Source organism: Diadema setosum, chromosome 21 (genome assembly GCF_964275005.1).
Source record: "Diadema setosum chromosome 21, eeDiaSeto1, whole genome shotgun sequence".
NCBI lineage: Eukaryota > Metazoa > Echinodermata > Echinoidea > Diadematoida > Diadematidae > Diadema > Diadema setosum.
In genome coordinates, this window is record NC_092705.1 from 14,247,334 (window position 1) to 14,267,348 (window position 20,015).

Consider the following 20,015-nt stretch of genomic DNA (forward strand, 5'->3'; position numbering starts at 1 on the left):
ACAGCAGCAATGGTTTGTAAAGTCAGTTCTGAGAACGAATTAAATTGCATGTAATCATTATGAGACATGCTTTTCAATAATTGCTCATTAGGCTGTATTCACAACTCTTGGTTTTCTATTTCTGCTCTTGATACATACTTCATCGTGTCATATGACCTTAGTCTGTCAAGTCTTGCTGTTGTTTCTACATCAAAACTATTCTATAAAGTTCCATCTGTAGATGCGGTATACAGAGAATATTTGGACAACTGCGAAATTTTATTATCTATCTGTATTAAAAAGAAATTTTTGTTAATTTTTCAAACTCATACTACTTTACATTGTGGGCCATACACAGCGTGGCATTAACATCAAATATTTTGAATTCTTGAATATCAGTTTGTTATTGAAATTCTTCTTTCCACTAATTATGTAGTGCAGTCTTTTATCAAGATTTGTTGTTTTTGAAATTGTGAAAGTAGATGATCATACTGTATGCATTCAATGATGGAGAGCATTTCCAAGATGGCAAAAGCCTTGCGCTAAGTATTCATTCCGCATTCAGATGACTAATGAGCTCTTTTAATGAGTATTTTTCTATTCACTAATGCGACAGCTTGGACATATTGTGCAGGTTCATTTCTGTTCACGTCAAGGTAGTTTTGTTCTTATCTTGTATAACATATGAATGAAGAAGTCAATCCACCGCTTTATGCTCAGCTGTCCAATCTCTTTAGTAGCGGCTTGACAGACGTCACTGTCCAAGCATCGCTATGACAACGGTAAAGGATGCATTCAAAGCGAGATAAGCATTCCATCATATATGGACAGAACTTTGGCATTTGTGGTTCTGTAATGCATCAGGCAAGGACAGTCACAAAGTCACTAGGCATTTTTGCAGTTGCAGGAAATGTGAGTCGCTTTCAAGAAAGAAATTCTAGGTTGAATTGGGTTTTGTCTCGGATCTCTATTCTCTGCTGAATACACTTGAGGATACATTGGCGAAGACAAACACAGGGCTGATATGTGTAGATGGCATATTACTGTGAAGTGACGCCAGTTTCTTTGTAAGACTCCAATTAGTCCTAAGATCATTAACCCGTTGAGGACGTGTCCCGAGTACACTCCGGCAGCTGCCTATGGGAAATGCATGTTGTAGCAAAATCAGTCCATCCTTAATGGGTTAAAAGGGAGACAGACCCAGATTTCACAAGGACACTGTTGCATGGCCCACTACACTTTAATGCATAGATCCGCGATGTTACGAATGTCCAAATGAAACTCATTCATATAGTATTATGTAGAAAATGGTTGAAATAATGTCAATCTCAGATCATCTCTTTATTCAGCCATTGTTCCTGCATGGCTACATGTACGCATCCTTCAATGACAAAGCTTGCTTGCTGGCTAGCTGTGAAAAAAAAGAAAAGAAGCTTCCATTGTAGCATGCAGGTAAACAGGTATGTACATGTAGTAGTCAAGCACATTGTTGTGTAAGTGTACAGACGTTATCTTGACTCATATAAGACCAATATGATCAGTCTAGTCAGACATGCATTTGAATACCTTATGCTGTGTATCCTAAACAAATATTGAATGTATGCACAAGACAGTGCGCGCAATATGTTTGTGTGATCTACTTGTTGATCTTTAATTGTCATGAAGATGACGCGGTCTTCATTTCATTCAACAGCGCCCTCTTGAATCCTGGGTCTGTTTCCCTTTAATACATTTCTGTAGTTTCATCAGAATTCTTATGAAATTACCCCTGAAATGCTGCAACTTTGCCTCATGTGAAGCATATCCAGAGGAGCATGAAGGCAGATCCAACTCAGTGACTGATATCTTAAAGGGTGTGTACAGGTGTGGTCGAGGTGAGGATTTAGCAGTTAACGTTTTGCGAGATATTCAGAAACCACTCTATGAGCGTATCAGGACAACTCCCCCGGAGGACTAGTCCCCCGGGGACTACTCCCACCTGACAGCTCCCCCGGAGGACAACTCCCCCGGGGGACAACTCCCCCGGGGGACAACTCCCCCGGGGGACAACTCCCCCGGGGGACAACTCCCCCGGGGGACAACTCCCCCGGGGGACCACTCCCCCGGGGGACCACTCCCCCGGGGGGCAACTCCCCCGGGGACAACTCCCCCCGGGGACAACTCCCCCGGGGGACAACTCCCCCGGAGGACAACTCCCCCGGAGGACAACTCCCACCTGACAACTGCCCCGGGGACGTCTCCTGGGGGACAATCCCATAACTGAACAGAGATGTTTCTTATTCGTGTCCTAGAAATTAAAATTGAATTCATCTGTGTAAAAACAGTATTCTTTTTATACAGAATTTAAATTAAAGTTAACGTTACCTAAGACACGTCCATCTTTATAACAAAGTTTTTGAAATCTCAGCACAAAGTTTTTACTTTTGTACACGCTACATGTAATGTCGAAAAAAGTAGAAACGCAGGTCCATTTTATCACTGAAAGTTGGTCAAGAGATAAACACATTGACGGAAACACGCTTTTGAGGGGAGAGTTCATTCCTTAGCATGTACCTGTTATTCTTCATTATTTTATAATATTTTAAGAAGTCCATTCTTTGATGATTTCCTTTTCTTTTTGCAATTCATGATTATGATAAGGAATATGTTAAATGAAAGAAAGATATTATTCAGAGGGGTGAAGGCTCAAATTTTTGAGTTTCTTCAGTTTGTCTCCCTCTACAAAGGAATATGTTGTTAGAAATACCCTTTTAATGGGGTTATGATTTTCATCTTAGATTCTTATGATAGTTACTATCCTATATGTCACTGTCAGTAATACTTTATTGTGCAATTTTCGTTTGTTATGTTGACTGTGAATTTATCTGAACATCATTACAATTCTTAATGTCGGAGAAATAATTGACAGAAAAAAATATGAATATTCTGTGCCTGAAAAGACTTGAACGTGTAAAAAGGTAATATCTTCCAACAGTCCTGGGAAAGCACACCCGCACGACCAACACAAATCTCTCAACCACAAAGATGGGATGATTCGAGTTTCAATTAATTGAAAATTTAGTTTTGTTTCACACAGTTTTATTTGATAACGTTTGAACATGGAAAACAAAAACAAAAAAATGTCTAGCGTAAGAGTAATTGAAGTTAGTATGCAAACAACACTTTTGCACGTAATGGTATACCGGAGATTGTGGTATCAGATAATGGTACACAGTTTACAAGTGACCAGTTCAAAGAGTTTGCTTGTCAGTACCAATTCAAGCATGTCACGTCTTCATCACTTTCTACATAGCAATGGGAAAGTTGAAAAGACAGTACAAATCGCAATGTCTAATGAAAAAGGCAATGAGAGATGGAACAGATCCAGGTTTGGCATTTCTTGACTATCGGAACACACCGATCGATGGGCTAGATGCTAGTCCTGCACAATTGTTGATGCAGAGGAGGACAAGGACCACCCTGCCAACAGCTAGTCAGCTGCTGAAACCAAAAGTAATAAAGAATGTGCAAACAAAGCTGACCAAGAAACAAAAGTGCAGTAAAATTACTTTGATCGAAGCGAAAAGCGTTGTTGTTTCAAAGACAAAGTTTCCAAGAAGTTGCATAGTGGAATGTGAAGGAAAAATGCTCCTGTCAAAACAGAATTGACATCAGAAGAGGTACAGCGGAAAACAATCCTTAATGCAACAAAGCTAGATGACTCAACATAATATCGTATCACAAGATCAGGTCAAAAATATGGACCAGTGTAAAAACTTATCTATTTTATAGGATAGATACCGGAATTTGACGGGAAATGAAATGACAATGATCACGGGATTGTGATAATGTTTAGATGTTGAACTATTCATCTGGAGAGTAGAGTTGGTTACATTTTGAGTGCAATAAAAGTGTTTCATCTAACTTATCAAAAGTAACAGCTTTGTCGATTATTATTATAAGAGAAACAATGATTAACGTTTCTTCAAAGACAAAAATAACACATTTCTAAAAGTGAACAAAAGTACAGTTTACAAAACAATCACAAGTATTCCTCCAAGTGTGAAGAGCGAGATTGAACTTACGTCGTTATAAGAGTGCGTTGTAATGTGTCATAAAAAGCCGTGATATCTCAATATTGAAGTGAAGTGTTACTCACTTTACAAGTATCAGTAATGTTTGTGTTTATAAGATGTGTTGCTATGATTACACATGTAGTAAAGTTGAATGTAAGATACAAGATATGGCAAGTAAAACACGCCCATACAAGACGTATTTCCATTATTACTCAAATAGGACAAGTATATTGTGTGAACAACGTATCAAATAATTGCCATGATAATCCCAAAAAGACAATGGCTTATTAATTAAGTTTCAGTGGTAGTTGATAAATGAAAAATCTGTGTGAAAAAGAGAAACTTTTCTTTTCTAAAAAAAAAAGGGAGATGCCAAATGTTTGAAATTATAGTACAGTTTGAACGCAGAGACTAGTGCCTAGCTATGCAGCACCAACCAATCCCCACAGAGATGATGCTGTTGCTATGCTCTATAGTTACCTCTCTCGAGAAACCCCGGAGGTAGATGTACTACCTCAGCAAACTTCCTTACTTGCACCCAAGACCTAAACACATATCAACCTATCACCTGCGTGTTAACAAAATGTGCACATATACTTTTTGACCAGTGTCCGTTTCTTCCCTTGGGCATCCGATGCAATCGATATCGCTAAAGCATTTGCATTGTTCAAACTCGTCATAATTGTAATACAACAAATTACTGCCAAGATCGTGTGCTTATTCTGACTGATTAAAGAAACAACTAAGGAACTCTCTAAATAACAGGCTAAATATTACAGTCGTCATCCCTTGATATCTCTTAGAGATGGGCTAAAGAGGATGACATTTTCAGAACATGCTCATCACACCTTAGTTTGATGACTTTGTGCCTACTGACACCATTTTTGAAAAAAAAAAAGAACGAAAAATGCGAAAGCCAGGGTGCCCCGGCCGAAAAGCTGGTCGCCGTTTCGGCTTTAAAAAGACATTTCTGGTTATAACTCGGCTACTAGTATTTTTTGGTCAATTGTGATGGTTTTGGTGTCTAACCCCATGTTTTGGGGGTCAAGGAAATGGATTATAATGATAATTTTAGTGTAAAACCTAATCTTCCACATGATACTAACCTTTTGCACATATTTAGGCATTAAATTTCCTTGCCTTTTACCCCTACCCAAACTGCCATTTTTTGCATTTTTTTCTGTATTTTTTCAAGTAGTATTGATTACCATACTCTTAATAACAAGTTCTAGCTATCAATCTGGTGTTTTCTACCAACAATAGTACATCAAGGGTTATGTTATACGTGTGTCATGCAGATACCGGTATGTGGCTGGTGCATTCAGGATGCATGGTAACTGTGCAACCAGTGCTAATACTGTTTCTGCATTATAGTGCCTAATGCCGGTTGGAAGATATTACCTTTTTACATGTTCAAGTCTTTTCAGGAACAGAATATTCATATTTTTTTCTGTCAATTATTTCTCCGACATTAAGAATTGTAATGATGTTCAGATAAATTCACAGTCAACATAACAAACGAAAATTGCACAATGAAATTACTGACAGTGACATACAGAATAGTAACTATCATAAGAATCTAAGATAAAAATCATAACCCCATTAAAAGGGTATTTCTAACAACATATTCCTTTGTAGAGGGAGACAAACTGAAGAAACTCAAAAATTTGAGCCTTCACCCCTCTGAATGAGATCTTTCTTTCATTTAACATATTCCTTATCATAATCATGAATTGCAAAAAGAAAAAGAAAATCATCAAAGAATGGACTTCTTAAAATATCATAAAATAATGAAGAATAACAGGTACATGCTAAGGAATGAACTCTCCCCTCAAAAGCGTGTATCCGTCAATGTGTTTATCTCTTGACCAATTTTCAGTGATAAAATGGACCTGCGTTTCTACTTTTTTCGACATTACATGTAGCGTGTACAATGGTAAAAACTTTGTGCTGAGATTTCAAAAACTTTGTTATAAAGATGGACGTGTCTTAGGTAACGTTAACTTTAATTTAAATTCTGTATAAAAAGAATACTGTTTTTACACAGATGAATTTAATTCTAATTTCTAGGACACACACATACACACACAAACAAAATCTCTGTTCAGTATGGGATTGTCCCCCAGGAGACGTCCCCGGGGCAGTTGTCCTCCGGGGGAGTTGTCCTCCGGGGGAGTTGTCCCCCGGGGGAGTTGTCCTCCGGGGGAGTTGTCCCCCGGGGGAGTTGTCCCCCGGGGGAGTAGTCCCCCGGGGGAGTTGTCCCCGGGGGGAGTGGTCCTCCGGGGGAGTGGTCCCCCGGGGGAGTTGTCCTCCGGGGGAGTTGTCCCCCGGGGGAGTTGTCCTCCGGGGGAGTTGTCCCCCGGGGCAGTTGTCCCCCGGGGGAGTCGTCCTCCGGGGGAGACATCCTCCGGGGAAGTAGTCCTCCGGGGGAGACGTCCTCCGGGGGAGTTGTCAGGTGGGAGTAGTCCCCGGGGGAGTTGTCCTCCGGGGGACAAGTCCTAGACCCCTCTATGAGATGTCAAAGAGCATGCAATTCTAAGGGGTATCAAAAGTTTATTTGATGAAGATCGGTTTTGAAATGGCTGAGATATCCAAAAACAAGGTGAAACAAAGAGATCCTAATAAAGTTGTGGCCTGTCACCTTTTATTATTATCACTTTTTTTGGATATCTCAGCCATTTGAAAACCAATTTTCATCAAATAAACGTTGAATCCTTTAAATTACATGCTCTTTCATATTTCATAAGAGGTTTCTCATTATCTCACTTAAGAATGTTCAAAACATAAATCCCCACCTCAACCACTATTGTACAATCCCTTTAAACAATCTAATTGTCAAAATATTTCTTATATCAGGACAATGACAATGTCACATACTTTATATGCCATATAAATATTGAGTCTAAGTTTTCACGAATCAGGGATTCCTGACCACTTTGCGAGTGGTAAAATTTGTGATTGTGGACTACAGTGATGAATGGAGGAATATTTGTGTGCATGTCACATTCAAGTCAGAATTAGAGTTAATATTTCTGCATGTTTTTATTTTGCAAATAGCACCGAACTTGTGAAATTCACAAAATAAAACCTTGCAAAGTATGTGCCGTATACAGCATTTTGTTTTGATTATCACCTGCGATCTGTATCAAGTGCCCCAGGAACATACCCTCACCAGGACATTATATGATCTGGTAGTACCATGTGACTGCCATGCTTAATCCCACACATCATGGAGGTCAAAATCACCAAATCAGCCTTTCTGGCGAAGATTTAAAGACAGTCTCTCTCTAAATTACTTTTCTCTGTTTGGTCTTCAGTGTCTCACAATCTTGCTAGAGGAAGATTATGCTACTATTTCTGACAACTATAAATAATGTGCAAAGCAATCTATAAAGTGAACATTTCATTAGTATTCATAAGGGATTGTGTAATATAATGCACTTGTTGCATTTATAGCTGGCAGATTTTTAAATGTGCTCTTTGTCAGAGATGCCCATGTGATCGAGATGCAGAAACTACTCTTGGTGTAACCATGGCAACAGGAGTAGCTGCCTGTGCTATCTAGCTCTTATTGTTCCACGGTCTCCCATGTAGTAGTATTTGATTTTCATAGGGAGAGTGCAGTACAGTTAGTCTCCATTTTAGTTTCTAGGTGATGCGTGATAAAGCATGCATTTATTTATCATTCATGGGGGGGGGGGGAGAGTATTAAGATACCTCACAAACTAGGATATCCCTACTTTATAATGTCATTTTGCCTCATTTTTGTTAAAGAGGTGCAATCTGCGGACAGTACTTCTTATCTTTGCTTTAATTCTCAAGTTGCAATGCTTTGTAATGACTCAGTAGCATGAAGATTCATGGGTAGTCCGATGGAATTGGTCTTCATTCGCTGCTCACCGGGGCACATTCGCAAACCACGAATTGCACCCGTCAGTGAATTTGTGCACGGAAGCATATGCTCATCGATAATGGTCCCCTCTAGTCGAGATTCTTTGGCTGTCTGTGTTCTTGCATAGAGATCAGTGACAAAGCTGTACACAATTCAAGGATTCTCGGATATAGCCGAGCAAGGCCACCCTTCCCACCCCATGGTATCCCTATGCTACCAGTTCTTAAAACTTACAATTGGGAGCATTATTGTCAAACTGATGCAGGACTGTTTTATGTTAAAACTTCATCAGTGAATCCTGCAATGATTTCAAACTTGTATGAGTGTCTCTATTGCAAGCATCCCAAGACAGCCCCTGTGATTGGCAAAGATGTCCACAAGTTTCTGCCATCCTACACTGTGAGCTTTCATACCTTTGCCTGGACATATCAACAGTCAAAATATAATTCACTGCATTCTACCTGCAGGCAAGCACGTTTAAAGGGAGCGCAAACCCAAAGAGCAATGTGAATTGAGTGAAAGCAGCAACATTAGTCGAACATATCAGTGAAAGTTTGAGGAAAATCGGACAATCGATGCAAAAGTTATGAATTTTTAAAGTTTTGGTGTTGGAATCGCTGGAAAAGGAGACTACCAGAGGTTATGACATATGAGTGGACAACAATTTAAAGAAAATATAAAGAAAATTCCACAAAAATTCATTTTTCATGAAAGTTACAACTTCCATCAACTTGATACTGACTGTATGTTAAAGAGTAGCAATTATTTCCCCTGCTTTCTGAAAGCGGTTAGTCAAGTGCTCTTTCATAATGCTAGAAAAGTGAATTTTTGTTGAATTTTCTTTATACTTTCTTTGTATTGTTGTCCACTTATACGTCATAACCTCTAGTAGTCTCCTCATCCAGTGGTTGCAACGCCAAAACTTTAAAAATTCGTAACTTTTGCATCAATTGTCTGATTTTCCTCAAACTGTCACTGATGTGTTCTACTAATGTTGCTGCTTTCACTCAATCCACATTGCTCTTTGAGTTTACGTTCCCTTTAATGAATTCTGTGTGTCATATTTTTGCCAGACATAGCAACAGTCAAAAAAAAAAAAATACACCGCACTCTACCTGTAGGCATGTACTTGTTCACAGCAGGCTTGGTGACTTTTGTGACACTGTAAATAGACCTTCTGTTTTTTAACCATATTCAAGTTTTATGCGTATCATAGAAAGAGAGTTTTCCTGGCTACCAGAAAGCACAATTCAAGTTCAAGTTCAAGTTCAAGTTCGAGTTTAATGACATTTATTTCCAGCAAACAATGTGCATAAGCACAAATAACATCTAGGCCAATATTGCTTATAATATAGCATCAACTAATGCATGGAAAGTACATTCCAAGTATTGAAATGCATTGGGGTTTTACTTGAAGATGGAATAACTTGTTACAAGGTCTTTAGTGGGAAGATATCCATAAATTTGAATACAGTGCTCAGTAATCTGGCCTTTTCAGGGGCAAACATTGCATGTATGTATTTGCAGTTGATTTTTGTTTTTATGTGCAAATTCCCAATCTCAGTTTGTAGCAACATTTTTGAAAGAACAGAATGATATATATGCAACAGCATATATATAAGCTGTATAATAATTCCACCTGAATATAATTAAGTACAAGTCACTGTAAACATGATATATTTGTGGCATGAAATTTTTGTGAATTGGAGCTGTCGGCCTTTATCGCGACATTAAATTTTTGCGAATTGCCACTGGCATTCAATGCATATAGTGTAGGCAAGAACTTTCACATGCATTTTAATTTTGTGAATCTTGGCTCTCACAAAATTCATGAAATCAAAATGCATGTGAACATTCCTCATTGTACAGTAAGTAAGACATTTTTGGAAATATGAGCAAGTGCCAATACATGTTACTAAACCTCGTCCTAAACATAAATTTTGAAGCACGGATGCAAATATGAACTACAAATCAATGGCATGAAAACATAGTCATCTAATCTGAAGTAAAGTGATATATATTGATATTATCTAAGTCAGTGAAATTGTAGGAGGAAAAAGAAAATGCAGAAGGATTTTAGGAGAGGAGTTTTTTGACTTGCTTGTTAAAGGCAAGTCTTAATCAACTTTTTCTGTTCAGCCAAATCATACAAGAAATCACTGAGGGCAGCATACATACTCTGATGTTACATATTCATGAAATAGCAGTTTGTAAGTAAATTTTGATTCTTCAAATATCAACTACTGTACGTATCACAAGCTGTTATTTTCATGAGGGTTTAATTTTCGCGAAAATGTCTCGATTCACTTGGATGATAGTGCATTTACGTTTGCGTCAGCATGTTGTGAAAACAACATCTCGCGAAAATGTCTATGACCTCTTTATTCATGAAAATGCAAAAATAACAGCATATAGAGTAAATGTGACCTTTTTTAGGCAAACTGTATAATTTCTTTGTACAAACATATTAAAACTTCGCTGAACATCGTGTTCAGCATTCAACGCAATGGAAGTAATGTGGAAGTATTTTTTCTTCTCTTACAGCTTAAACTGTGAATATAAAAATGGAATGAAATATGATGATTTCTTCACACAATGTAGAGAAAATACTGTATTTGATTGTCGCAAAAAATATGGACAGACAGAAGAACAAGGGAGTGAGAACACAATTTGCATAAATTGTCTTTATTTAATTGTTTATCGTATGCTTTAACCAGTAAAGAAGCATATCTATAGTTGAATCATTATGAAACTTGTTTATTGTGGCTCATTGCTATGGGGAAGGATTATGCAATCAAATCCTCACTGGTATAATAATTTCTCTCAACTCTACATTTAATTGGACGACATGCACTTATTTCATGTCGTTTTTAGGTTTATGTAATTAGAAAAAAAAAAACCCAGACATGACGATAAATGCCACATTTAATCTCCAGCCTTTTACATTTATTTCTTTTTCTTTACTAGATCTGTGAGGTGTACTCTCATCTCACTAGCGGCGGCGTCTGTTACCTACCACACCCGACTAAGGACTAAGGAGGATTTTTTACACTGCCCAAGAGCATCTATCTCAGTCGGGCTGAGAGAAGTGGGAAAAGGGGCCTTTTTTCACCTCATACCCACGGCATTGCTCGAAGAGCCCAGCTGTGTGTGTGTGTCTCGGCTGAGCAACATTATATGCAGACAGCTTTGTGGGTGTCTCTGTGTGTTTGCCTCTGTGTGTGTGTGTGTGTGTGTGTGTGTGAGAGAGTTGGGTGACACACCACTTCAAATTGTGCATCTGGCAGCGGAGGATAACAGACCGTACGGTGCTGTTCAGTGTCTAAAGCTGAGCAAACGAGCGAGCCCCCTTCCCTCCCATTCCCGAGCGCTGCAACATCCAGAGTGAAATCGGCTCAGCTGAGAAGAGGAAAGAGAGACTCTACTCTGCAGAACGTCCAATCCGGTCTGACGGGGTATTGTTTATGTCTCCCAGACCAATCAGCCATCCGATGTGTTTGTACACTCGTGTCAGGGGCAGAATCATCTTCCGCATATCCCTGCCTGCCCGCCGCTTCGAGATTGCGTCGCTGCCCACAGTATCACAGGACATACAGCCTGTTGTCGTAAGCTTTGCACACGAATCACGGATCACGTCTCGGATGTGAGTCCAGGATTACATTACGGCAATTGATTAGCAAACTCTGTGTGCACTGCAGATCAAGGGAAGAAATATCCCACTCAAAAGCCCCACCATTTATCCAGTTGTCCTCGTATACAGTTCCCTTGAGAATACTTTCCGGCGCGTGTGCAGCATACTGTCAGAAAAGGATCCCCCAGTCTCAAAGCCGTCCCTTACAACATCCTCGTCCAAGATTTTTGGGAATTACCTGGACCTGACATCTAGTCCGTCGTCATGGCAACTGAAGGGGAGACCAACACATCATTCCAGGACCAGGATCAATCTAATGGACCAAACTCAGACAGCAAAAAGCAAGGGACGAGGTAAGTCTTTATCAAATCAGCTTGTTTGATGACTATATATATGGTGTTGTTTCTTTTAAAGTCATTTGTTTGTTTGTTTGCTCATTTCCATCTGAGAAGATGGCTGGATAGCCCATATTATTCAGCTGCACTTGCTGGTCTTCCATGGGATCTAGTTGGATGTGAGGCGGGATCACTTCACTTGGTTAAACACCCTGCCCTTCGCAATGAATAAATGAAGTGGGATCTTTTACGTGCATGAGTTGTGACTCTCTCACACACGGGACCTCCATTTTATGTCCTATCCGAGGGACAGAATGTTTTGCCTCTTGCTAGAGGGGGTGATATGATTACACACAACATTGCTCAGTCCAGACTCGGGCTTGAACTCGGGTCGCTTGGGTGGGAGGCAGACACGCTACCAACTGATGAGCCAACTCACCGCCCATTTAAAGGGAAACTCACTTTATCCCCTCAAAAATGTTAATAAAGAGCAGTGAAATAGAGGCCATTTAGTGGAAGTATAATAACGATGCAAAGTTGAACAACTTGCAGAAAACCTGTTTGAAAACTCATATATTTAAAAAAAAATCAGTTTTAATCTTCATGAAATGTATTGTATGAAGAATTCATTAAAGTTGTGTGTCAAGTTATTCTCAAGTTTTTCTCAGAAGTGCTTCCACATCGGTTTCAAGTCATCGTCACATTGCATACATACTTTTTGCGACTCCGGATGACTTCCTCAAGGGAAAAATATCCTCCCTTAAGCCCGGAGACTGAAGAGTGATTGATGTGTGTGTTGGCGCCGTGACTTGTTTTTTGCCTTTTTGCATGTCAGAGTGGACTGCATCATGGCAAGTCCAACATACAATGTAGTAGCCAATAACTGTATTTTCATGTAAAGCTACCATTAAAAAAAACACACACACAAAATAAACGATACAATTCAAAACCCCATAGTGGATTTTGAGTGAAAGAAAAAAGTGTGAAGAAAACATTTGAGATGACTGTAAGGTTTTGTGAATTTCAACATTCCTCCACATTATGTGAGATTTGGTACACCAGCCATAGACAAACAGAAGCTGTATCCTGCATATTTGTTTATAACAATATTGATGTGGGAATAATTTACTGAAATGTATTAAGAAAGCAAGGAATAGTGTGGAGCAATATGCCATATTTACTGGTAGACTAAGACCAAAAAAAAAAAAACAAACCCCAAAGCCCCCCCCCCCAAGAAAAAAAAAGTTTTTTCCATCCTTTCCTCTGACTTAACAATTTGTTAGTGAAAGAATGTTAACCTGAATGCCTGTGGAGTTTTGACAAGAAATCTGTTTTGAAACTAAATTTCACAATCAAATTCCTTGTCAATCAAGTCAGACCGCTTTTAACAAAACAAGAGAGAGAGAAAAAAAAATGTGCTTGTGATAACTTAGAGACTACAAACCAGTATTTGTAAGTGAGTTTCAGAGCTATGTGGTTACCAGTACATACTTTGGTGTATAGTTATGATCATGATTCATGCTATTTGGAATGGTTATGATCAACATTGTTATGATAATTAAGACAGGGCAAACTATTTTGTGTCATTTTCTTTGTCATGATAGTTTATTACCAAAATTATGTGGAGGTTTGGAGAGTCACACTACATTTTACACTTCGCATCTTGTCAGAGTGAGTGGGTTGTGTATGCGATGTTAGTGCAGTAGTAGTACTTCAAGCAAAGTCATTGTGACCTCACAAGATTTTTAAAAGTCTAGATAAGTTATCTTAATCAAAGTACCTGGGACAAACCCTGACATGAAAAAAAAAATCAGAAAATATTTCATTGCAAAAGCTTAGTAAATGGTCAGAGAGAGAGATTACCATAGATATAGATTTATTTCAAGCAAAGTCATTACAATCAGGCAACACACTTCAGGTCAAAGTCATCACAATTAAAATCCAATCACAAATCCTGACATTAAAATAACAGATCAGAGAATATTACTAGCTTTATTAAACCATTGAGTCACACCAGTGGCTCAATGTGGGCATTATGGTCCCTGTAATTTCACATAAGTTGCTGTACTTTAAGTTGTAAAGTCTATAATAAAGAAATCACATCACTGGATAAGTGTGTTACGCTTGTGCCCTCGTTTAAAGTACAGATAGGTAGAGAACCTCACGGTGAAATATGTTCAATCATTACCTCTTTCTTCACAAGATAACCAAGAATGACCCTGATTATTGTTAATGAAAGGCGAGGAACTCACTAATATGACAGGTATGTTTCAGTTTTTGTAGGAGACTGCATAAGATTATTAGTTTGCATTTTATTTTTGGCTGCAAATAGCCTTGTACGTCTGATCATTATTTTTATGAGTCTGCTGTAATATACACATTTCTTTGAATTGTTGACTTATTTCATGATTATGAATGCTTTATGAAGAATAAGAATCCTGCTAAAGTGATATGCCCATCAAATTTCCCAATTTTGAGATGTATTTCACTACCCATGCATGTCTTTGTCTCTGTCATGGGATTTTAGTTTTCCGGCAGTAAAGATTATTGCCAGTATCAAGAGTAATTATCTTGTGTTGCTGCATTATATACCAGTCTTATTTTTCCTAGAGTATAGATCATGCAAGGTATAGATGTGTCTCTAAACATAGTTTTTGTTCAGGTCATCAACCTTGAACTTCAGACACCACACAGGCTGAAGTGCACATATTTATGAAAATTATTTTAAGTATTGTGTCACGACTGGTGAAGTACATTTGTTTCACTTGTAGTTAAAAAAAAAAGTGATATGTGACATCAGCAAATCTGGAACAGTTTTAATGACCTTGAATTTGTCATTCAAATAAAGTATAGCAATGAAAACTATTCTTAGGTATAGTAGTGTATGCAACATGAAAATGAAAATCTATGAATAGTTGAGTACACGAAACATCACACGAAATCAGAGTAAAAGATGCCATCAGTTCAATAGTAATATTCATGACAATAGTAATAACAGTGAAAAAAAAAATAATTTGTAACATGTGCTGGGGTTAGTGCTCACCCTAAAAAAGTGAACAATTAGACAAACGAACCTTACAACAATAATAAGTTCAGACATACAGGTGTATATAAAACACTCTTTTCCTTTCACTATGTGCGTATATGCATGCATTGTGCATTGTTCTCTTCTATGAAGTGCCACTTGCACTATTGGTGAAAAAAAAAAAATTGAAGGAAAGGTATGAGGGGGATACAACAGGGCTCTATTACTACTCACATCCTGTGCTTGTGCTTGTGGTCACAGTTTGCTTGTGCCCATCCAGCGGCAGATGTATATGCGTGGGTGGAATGTGTATAAAACTGTCCGTCATCAATAGCCCCCCCCCCCCCCCCACGAACCCATCTTCCCATTCCCTCACTTTACGTTGGGTGAGGATGCGCCTCGTCTTCGATTGTTTATATCACTGTGACGAGAATTTATGGACAGTTCGTGCATCCTGGAGGAGTTTAGACAGGCTGTATGTACTTGAAGTAAGGAAATTCCCTCATGCCTTCCAGTCACATCTCTGACTAATTTGTGGGTTTTTTTTTTTCCACAAGTGAAAGCTACAAGTGAGTGATAGAGTATAGTTTTGAAGTTTTCTGACAGGTCTGGCCCGCCCAGTGACACTGATAACTATAGTTTATCCATATTTGAATTTGTTATCATTTGAGGGCAGTGAATGAATGAATGAACAAATGAATGAATGAATAAATAAATGAATGTATGAATGAGATATATAGGAAGAGAGAGAGGGAAAAAGCAGTAGAGAGAGAGAGAGAGAGAGAGAGAGAGAGAGAGAAATATATTATATACTATGTGTGTGTATAAGTGTGTGTGTAAGAGAGGTGATAGAGAGAGGGGTTTAATAGAGAGTGTATGTGTGTGTAAGAAAGGTGCTGGAGAGGGAGAGATAGTGTGTGTGTGTGTGTGTTTGCATAACATTCATGTGTTTGAATACATTTAATAACCTTTGAATATATTGCTATTTCCTTTTCAAAAAATTGTACATTTGAAATGGCATTTCAAAATGGTTGTGATCCTTTTAAAACCATTTAATATTTCAGTAAAAAGGCTTGGTAAGATTTTTTTTTTCCCCAGACAACATGTTATGAATAGATTGTAAATTGAGAGTAAAAATAAGCTTGAAATCTATAATTTGTCAATTGGTTACAATAAATCTAAAACTTTATCAATGATATGAAGTGCTATATACTTGTCAGAGTCAGTAAACCTCACTACAGCGTTTTACTAAATAGAACGATTTTGACCCTAAATCTCTTTCAGCTTGGGCATTAAGAATGGACTCAAATGAACAAAGACCAATTAAAGAGCATTTAAAACTAATTGTGGTTCAGTTTGACCAATGTTATATTACATGCAGTTTGTCATTCTGGATAGGAATGTAAGCAGAGTTTTTGTAGTAATAAATAATTCACAATATTTACAAAGCGCTTCTTTTACAATTTTCAATTATTTACAAATATCACATTACAATGTCTCCAAGTGCTGAGAAAAAAGAGAAAGAGGAAAGAAAAAGGTACAGTTTCAGAATGTTCAGACATATGTAACAATTACCAGCTGCATATAAGGCATGAGACTATTAAACGAACAGATCAGTTTTTAACATTAGATTTGAATTTTGCTGTTGAGTCAGTTTGTTTTACACATTCAGATAGATTAATATTTCACAGCTTTGAGGATATTGACTGAAAAGTTTGTGAATCATAAGATTGGGTATTGATAAAGGAGTTATTAAAGTGAAAACTAAGTTCTGGTAAGGGCCAGAGAACCCGTCTGACACCATTTCATATTTGCTTGCAATATATCGAAAGAGTCTACAAAGAAACTTACCTGGCTGACGCGGTTTGCCGGAATGATGAGTCGTTTTGGAGTATTTTGAGAAAAATAATAAAAGTCGGTAGACCGACTTTTATTCCAGAAGGCTCCAGACTAACTCGGTCTCAGGGAAAACTCGACCCTATTTCAGACAATTTACACACAGTTCGTGATCGCCATGTTCATCAGTACTCTATACTACGGGTACCAAACGAGGCCTTGATGAGCAGACAGGAAAGTGCGTGCTAATCCTGTACAAAACAAATGGACAGCACGCGGTCCTCAAGCCTAAATACGCACATCACCTCAGTTGCTGAGACACGCGGTCTTTGAAGTTTTTGTTGTTGTTTATCAAGCGTCTTTGATTGCTTTTAGAGGTGCTTGAGAGGCGCACACTAATTTTGCATGCGCGCCAAAGAGGTTTTTGATGCGCGCGTTGTAACAACTCTGACCATTACTGCGAGTAGCCAGAACGCTACAATGTAGTTTATAGAGGCCGCTCCCATATGCATAGTACAACGCTGTATAATCCAGAGGGACAACCAATACAACTCATCCCGCCGTCAAGCACAGCGAGACCGAGTTATCCCCGAGTCCGAGTCTAGCCTGACCCCGTTCGGGTAAGTTCTGAGACTGAACGTTTTTGGTTAATATTTCCCATTTTCGTCGTTACCCATCGAATATCTCGTTATTACAGCGTTATTCCGCACATTTCCTAGGCACACGTTCACATTTTGGAGCAAAATTTGGCAACTTTTGCAGGCGTACCAGAACTTTCTTTGGGCTTTAAGAGTGATTTATTGTTTGACTGCGAGTTCTGGGAGGGTGAGTATTCCATTATTAGCTGTGAAAGGTATACAGGGCAGTGTTTCTCAAGCATTTGAAAGTTAGCAAAAGAATCTTCAAAGTTTATTCATTCCCGAATTCTAAGCATATAATTACGCAGCTTCCTCAGCAATGGGGGAACAGACTCACATGAATGACGTTTAAAGGGAATTCAAACCCAAAGAGGAATGTGGATTGAGTGAAAGCAGCAGCATTAGTAGAACACATCAGCCAAAGTTTGGGGAAAATCCGACAATTGATGCAAAAGTTATATGAATTTTTAAAGTTTTGGTGTTGGAACCGCTGGATGAGGAGACTACCAGAGGTTATGACGTATGTGTGGACAACAATTTAAAGAAAATTCCACAAAAATTAACTTTTGTAGCATTATGCAAGAGAACTTGACCAACTGCTTTCAGAAAGCAGGGGGATTAATTGCTACCCTTAACATACCGATATGTCAGTATCAAGTGTAATTTTCATGAATAATGAATTTTTGGGTTCCCTTTAAGTCAGTACATCATTGTTAAAATTGTCTCATTGCTTTATAATTGAGTTATATACAGTTTTATTTCAAAGTGAATTTGAAATGGCACACAGTGTTTTGAGCAGAAGTTTGTTATGCTTTTTTTTTTTTTTTTTTTTTTTTTAAAAGAAGTGATTGGCACAGGTTCTTCTATTGCACAGTAATTTTTTTTCCTGTGTGTCATCTTTGTATAGGATCATACTCGCCCACTTTATATGGTAGAGTGCAAAAAAGTTATCCAGAAAGAGATGCGTGTGGAAATTGTGTCACACTAATGATGTACGGTACTTTGAAATCAAAAGATAGTTTGGTTATTATTCCCACGAGAGTTTGCATCAGGCAACCTAGGATGTGAATGAATTATGAATGATGCGGCCGACATTAGCGTGTCTGGAATATTTTGCTTCTCTTCTGGAGCACTTGTTTGAGGTTGGGCCTCAGCTAATAGATTGTGATTTTAGCCGAACAAGACCAAATTGATCAGGCACCTGTGGAATGAAAGGGAGAATGATTGTGGATTTTGTATTCCACTGACAGTTTTTAGATTGACTGATTAGTGTGATTTTGTTGGTATAATGATTTTGAATGTTTCCATCTTGCGTTATCTACATAGAACCATACATCACAATAACAGAGAACCTCAGTAGTTGCTCAATAACCATAAACATGGAAATATTTGCACTTTACCTTAGCTGACACCAGGGGAAAAAATGCAAAACAAAACAAAATAAAACAAGAATCTTCAAAAATTTGTATTCTGTAATTTGTCTTTATGTGCAAACATACATGTATGCTATTATCAGTAATGTGTCGGTGACTGTTTACATGCCTAATCTCCGGTTTATCTTTTTTTTTCCCCTCATCATCATAGTTAAACTTTCAAAATGATTGTCTCAAAACTTTGTGTTTTTTTAATTAAATTGGGCAGATAATTATTGTATGATAATAGTGTATCAGAAATTAAAAATCTCCAAATCATACAATTTTTAGTGCCTTTAAAAGTCAATTATTTAACCTCGTCTTTTTTTTTTTCTTTTGCTGTTGAACAAAATATGTACGCTGTAGTCCATCCAAAAATTAGAAAAAAAAAACCACTTACCCCGATGAAGGATATTACTTGAGTCGGGCTTGACTATAGTCCATCCCCATATGGATTGCTTTTATACCTCTTATGTGGCAAATATCCTGCATTATTTCTTGGCCTTTTCCTTAGATCCACCGCAGTAAGCACCCCTAGAAATAAAATCGCTAGGTACAGAGGATTGAGTGCTCACATGTTATCTAGCTCCCATGGTGATGTGGTTGTAGCATGGATTTCATCTCGGTGACATAATTACCTTGGCCACTACACAATGAATACTGATGTCCTAGTGAAGATGGCCTGTTTTGTTCATTTTATTGATATTGCTATAATCTTCGTGATTATGTATACCCATATACGGTACCCATAGATATTGTATAGTGTATGAAAAATACATCTAGTATGTTTGTATTTTCTGAGATATTCTCTTAACCTAATATGTATGTGTGTGTGTGTGTGTCAGAAGATGCATGCATATATGGTAATATATATTCGGGTGTATGGCAAAATGTGCGTGGTTGATACTGTTTACAGGCTATCGTTAGTCACCTATAGTGCAAACCACGAGGCGTCGGCATATTTTACCCGTTTTCTAGTCTGTCATTATCATGAAAAGGTGGTATATAAAGTTTGTGTAGTCTTCAAAGCGTAGCAAGAGCAATGTTGGTGTAATCCTTCTTAAGAGAAAGAATGATAAGTCAAATCAAGTTTAATAGTTATCCGTACCGCCCCCCCCCCCCATTTTTTTGTCTTCTTCAGCTCTGCTAGACTTGATGTATCTTGATGTTGATATGCTGATACCACCAATTTTGAAGAAGTGTGAAGAATAC

The 20,015-nt window shown here is 38.1% G+C and overlaps 1 protein-coding gene across 1 annotated transcript in view; it reads left to right on the forward strand.

The window, feature by feature from the left end:
- The first annotated feature begins 11,196 nt into the window (after positions 1-11,196).
- LOC140244664 (beta-arrestin-2-like) overlaps positions 11,197-20,015 on the forward strand; it is a 185,028-nt gene continuing 176,209 nt past the window's right edge. Inside the window, exon 1 of the mRNA XM_072324284.1 lies at positions 11,197-11,910. Within this exon, the coding sequence (XP_072180385.1) occupies positions 11,822-11,910 (89 nt within the window). The 5' untranslated portion in view covers positions 11,197-11,821. The remainder of the gene's footprint in view (positions 11,911-20,015) is intronic.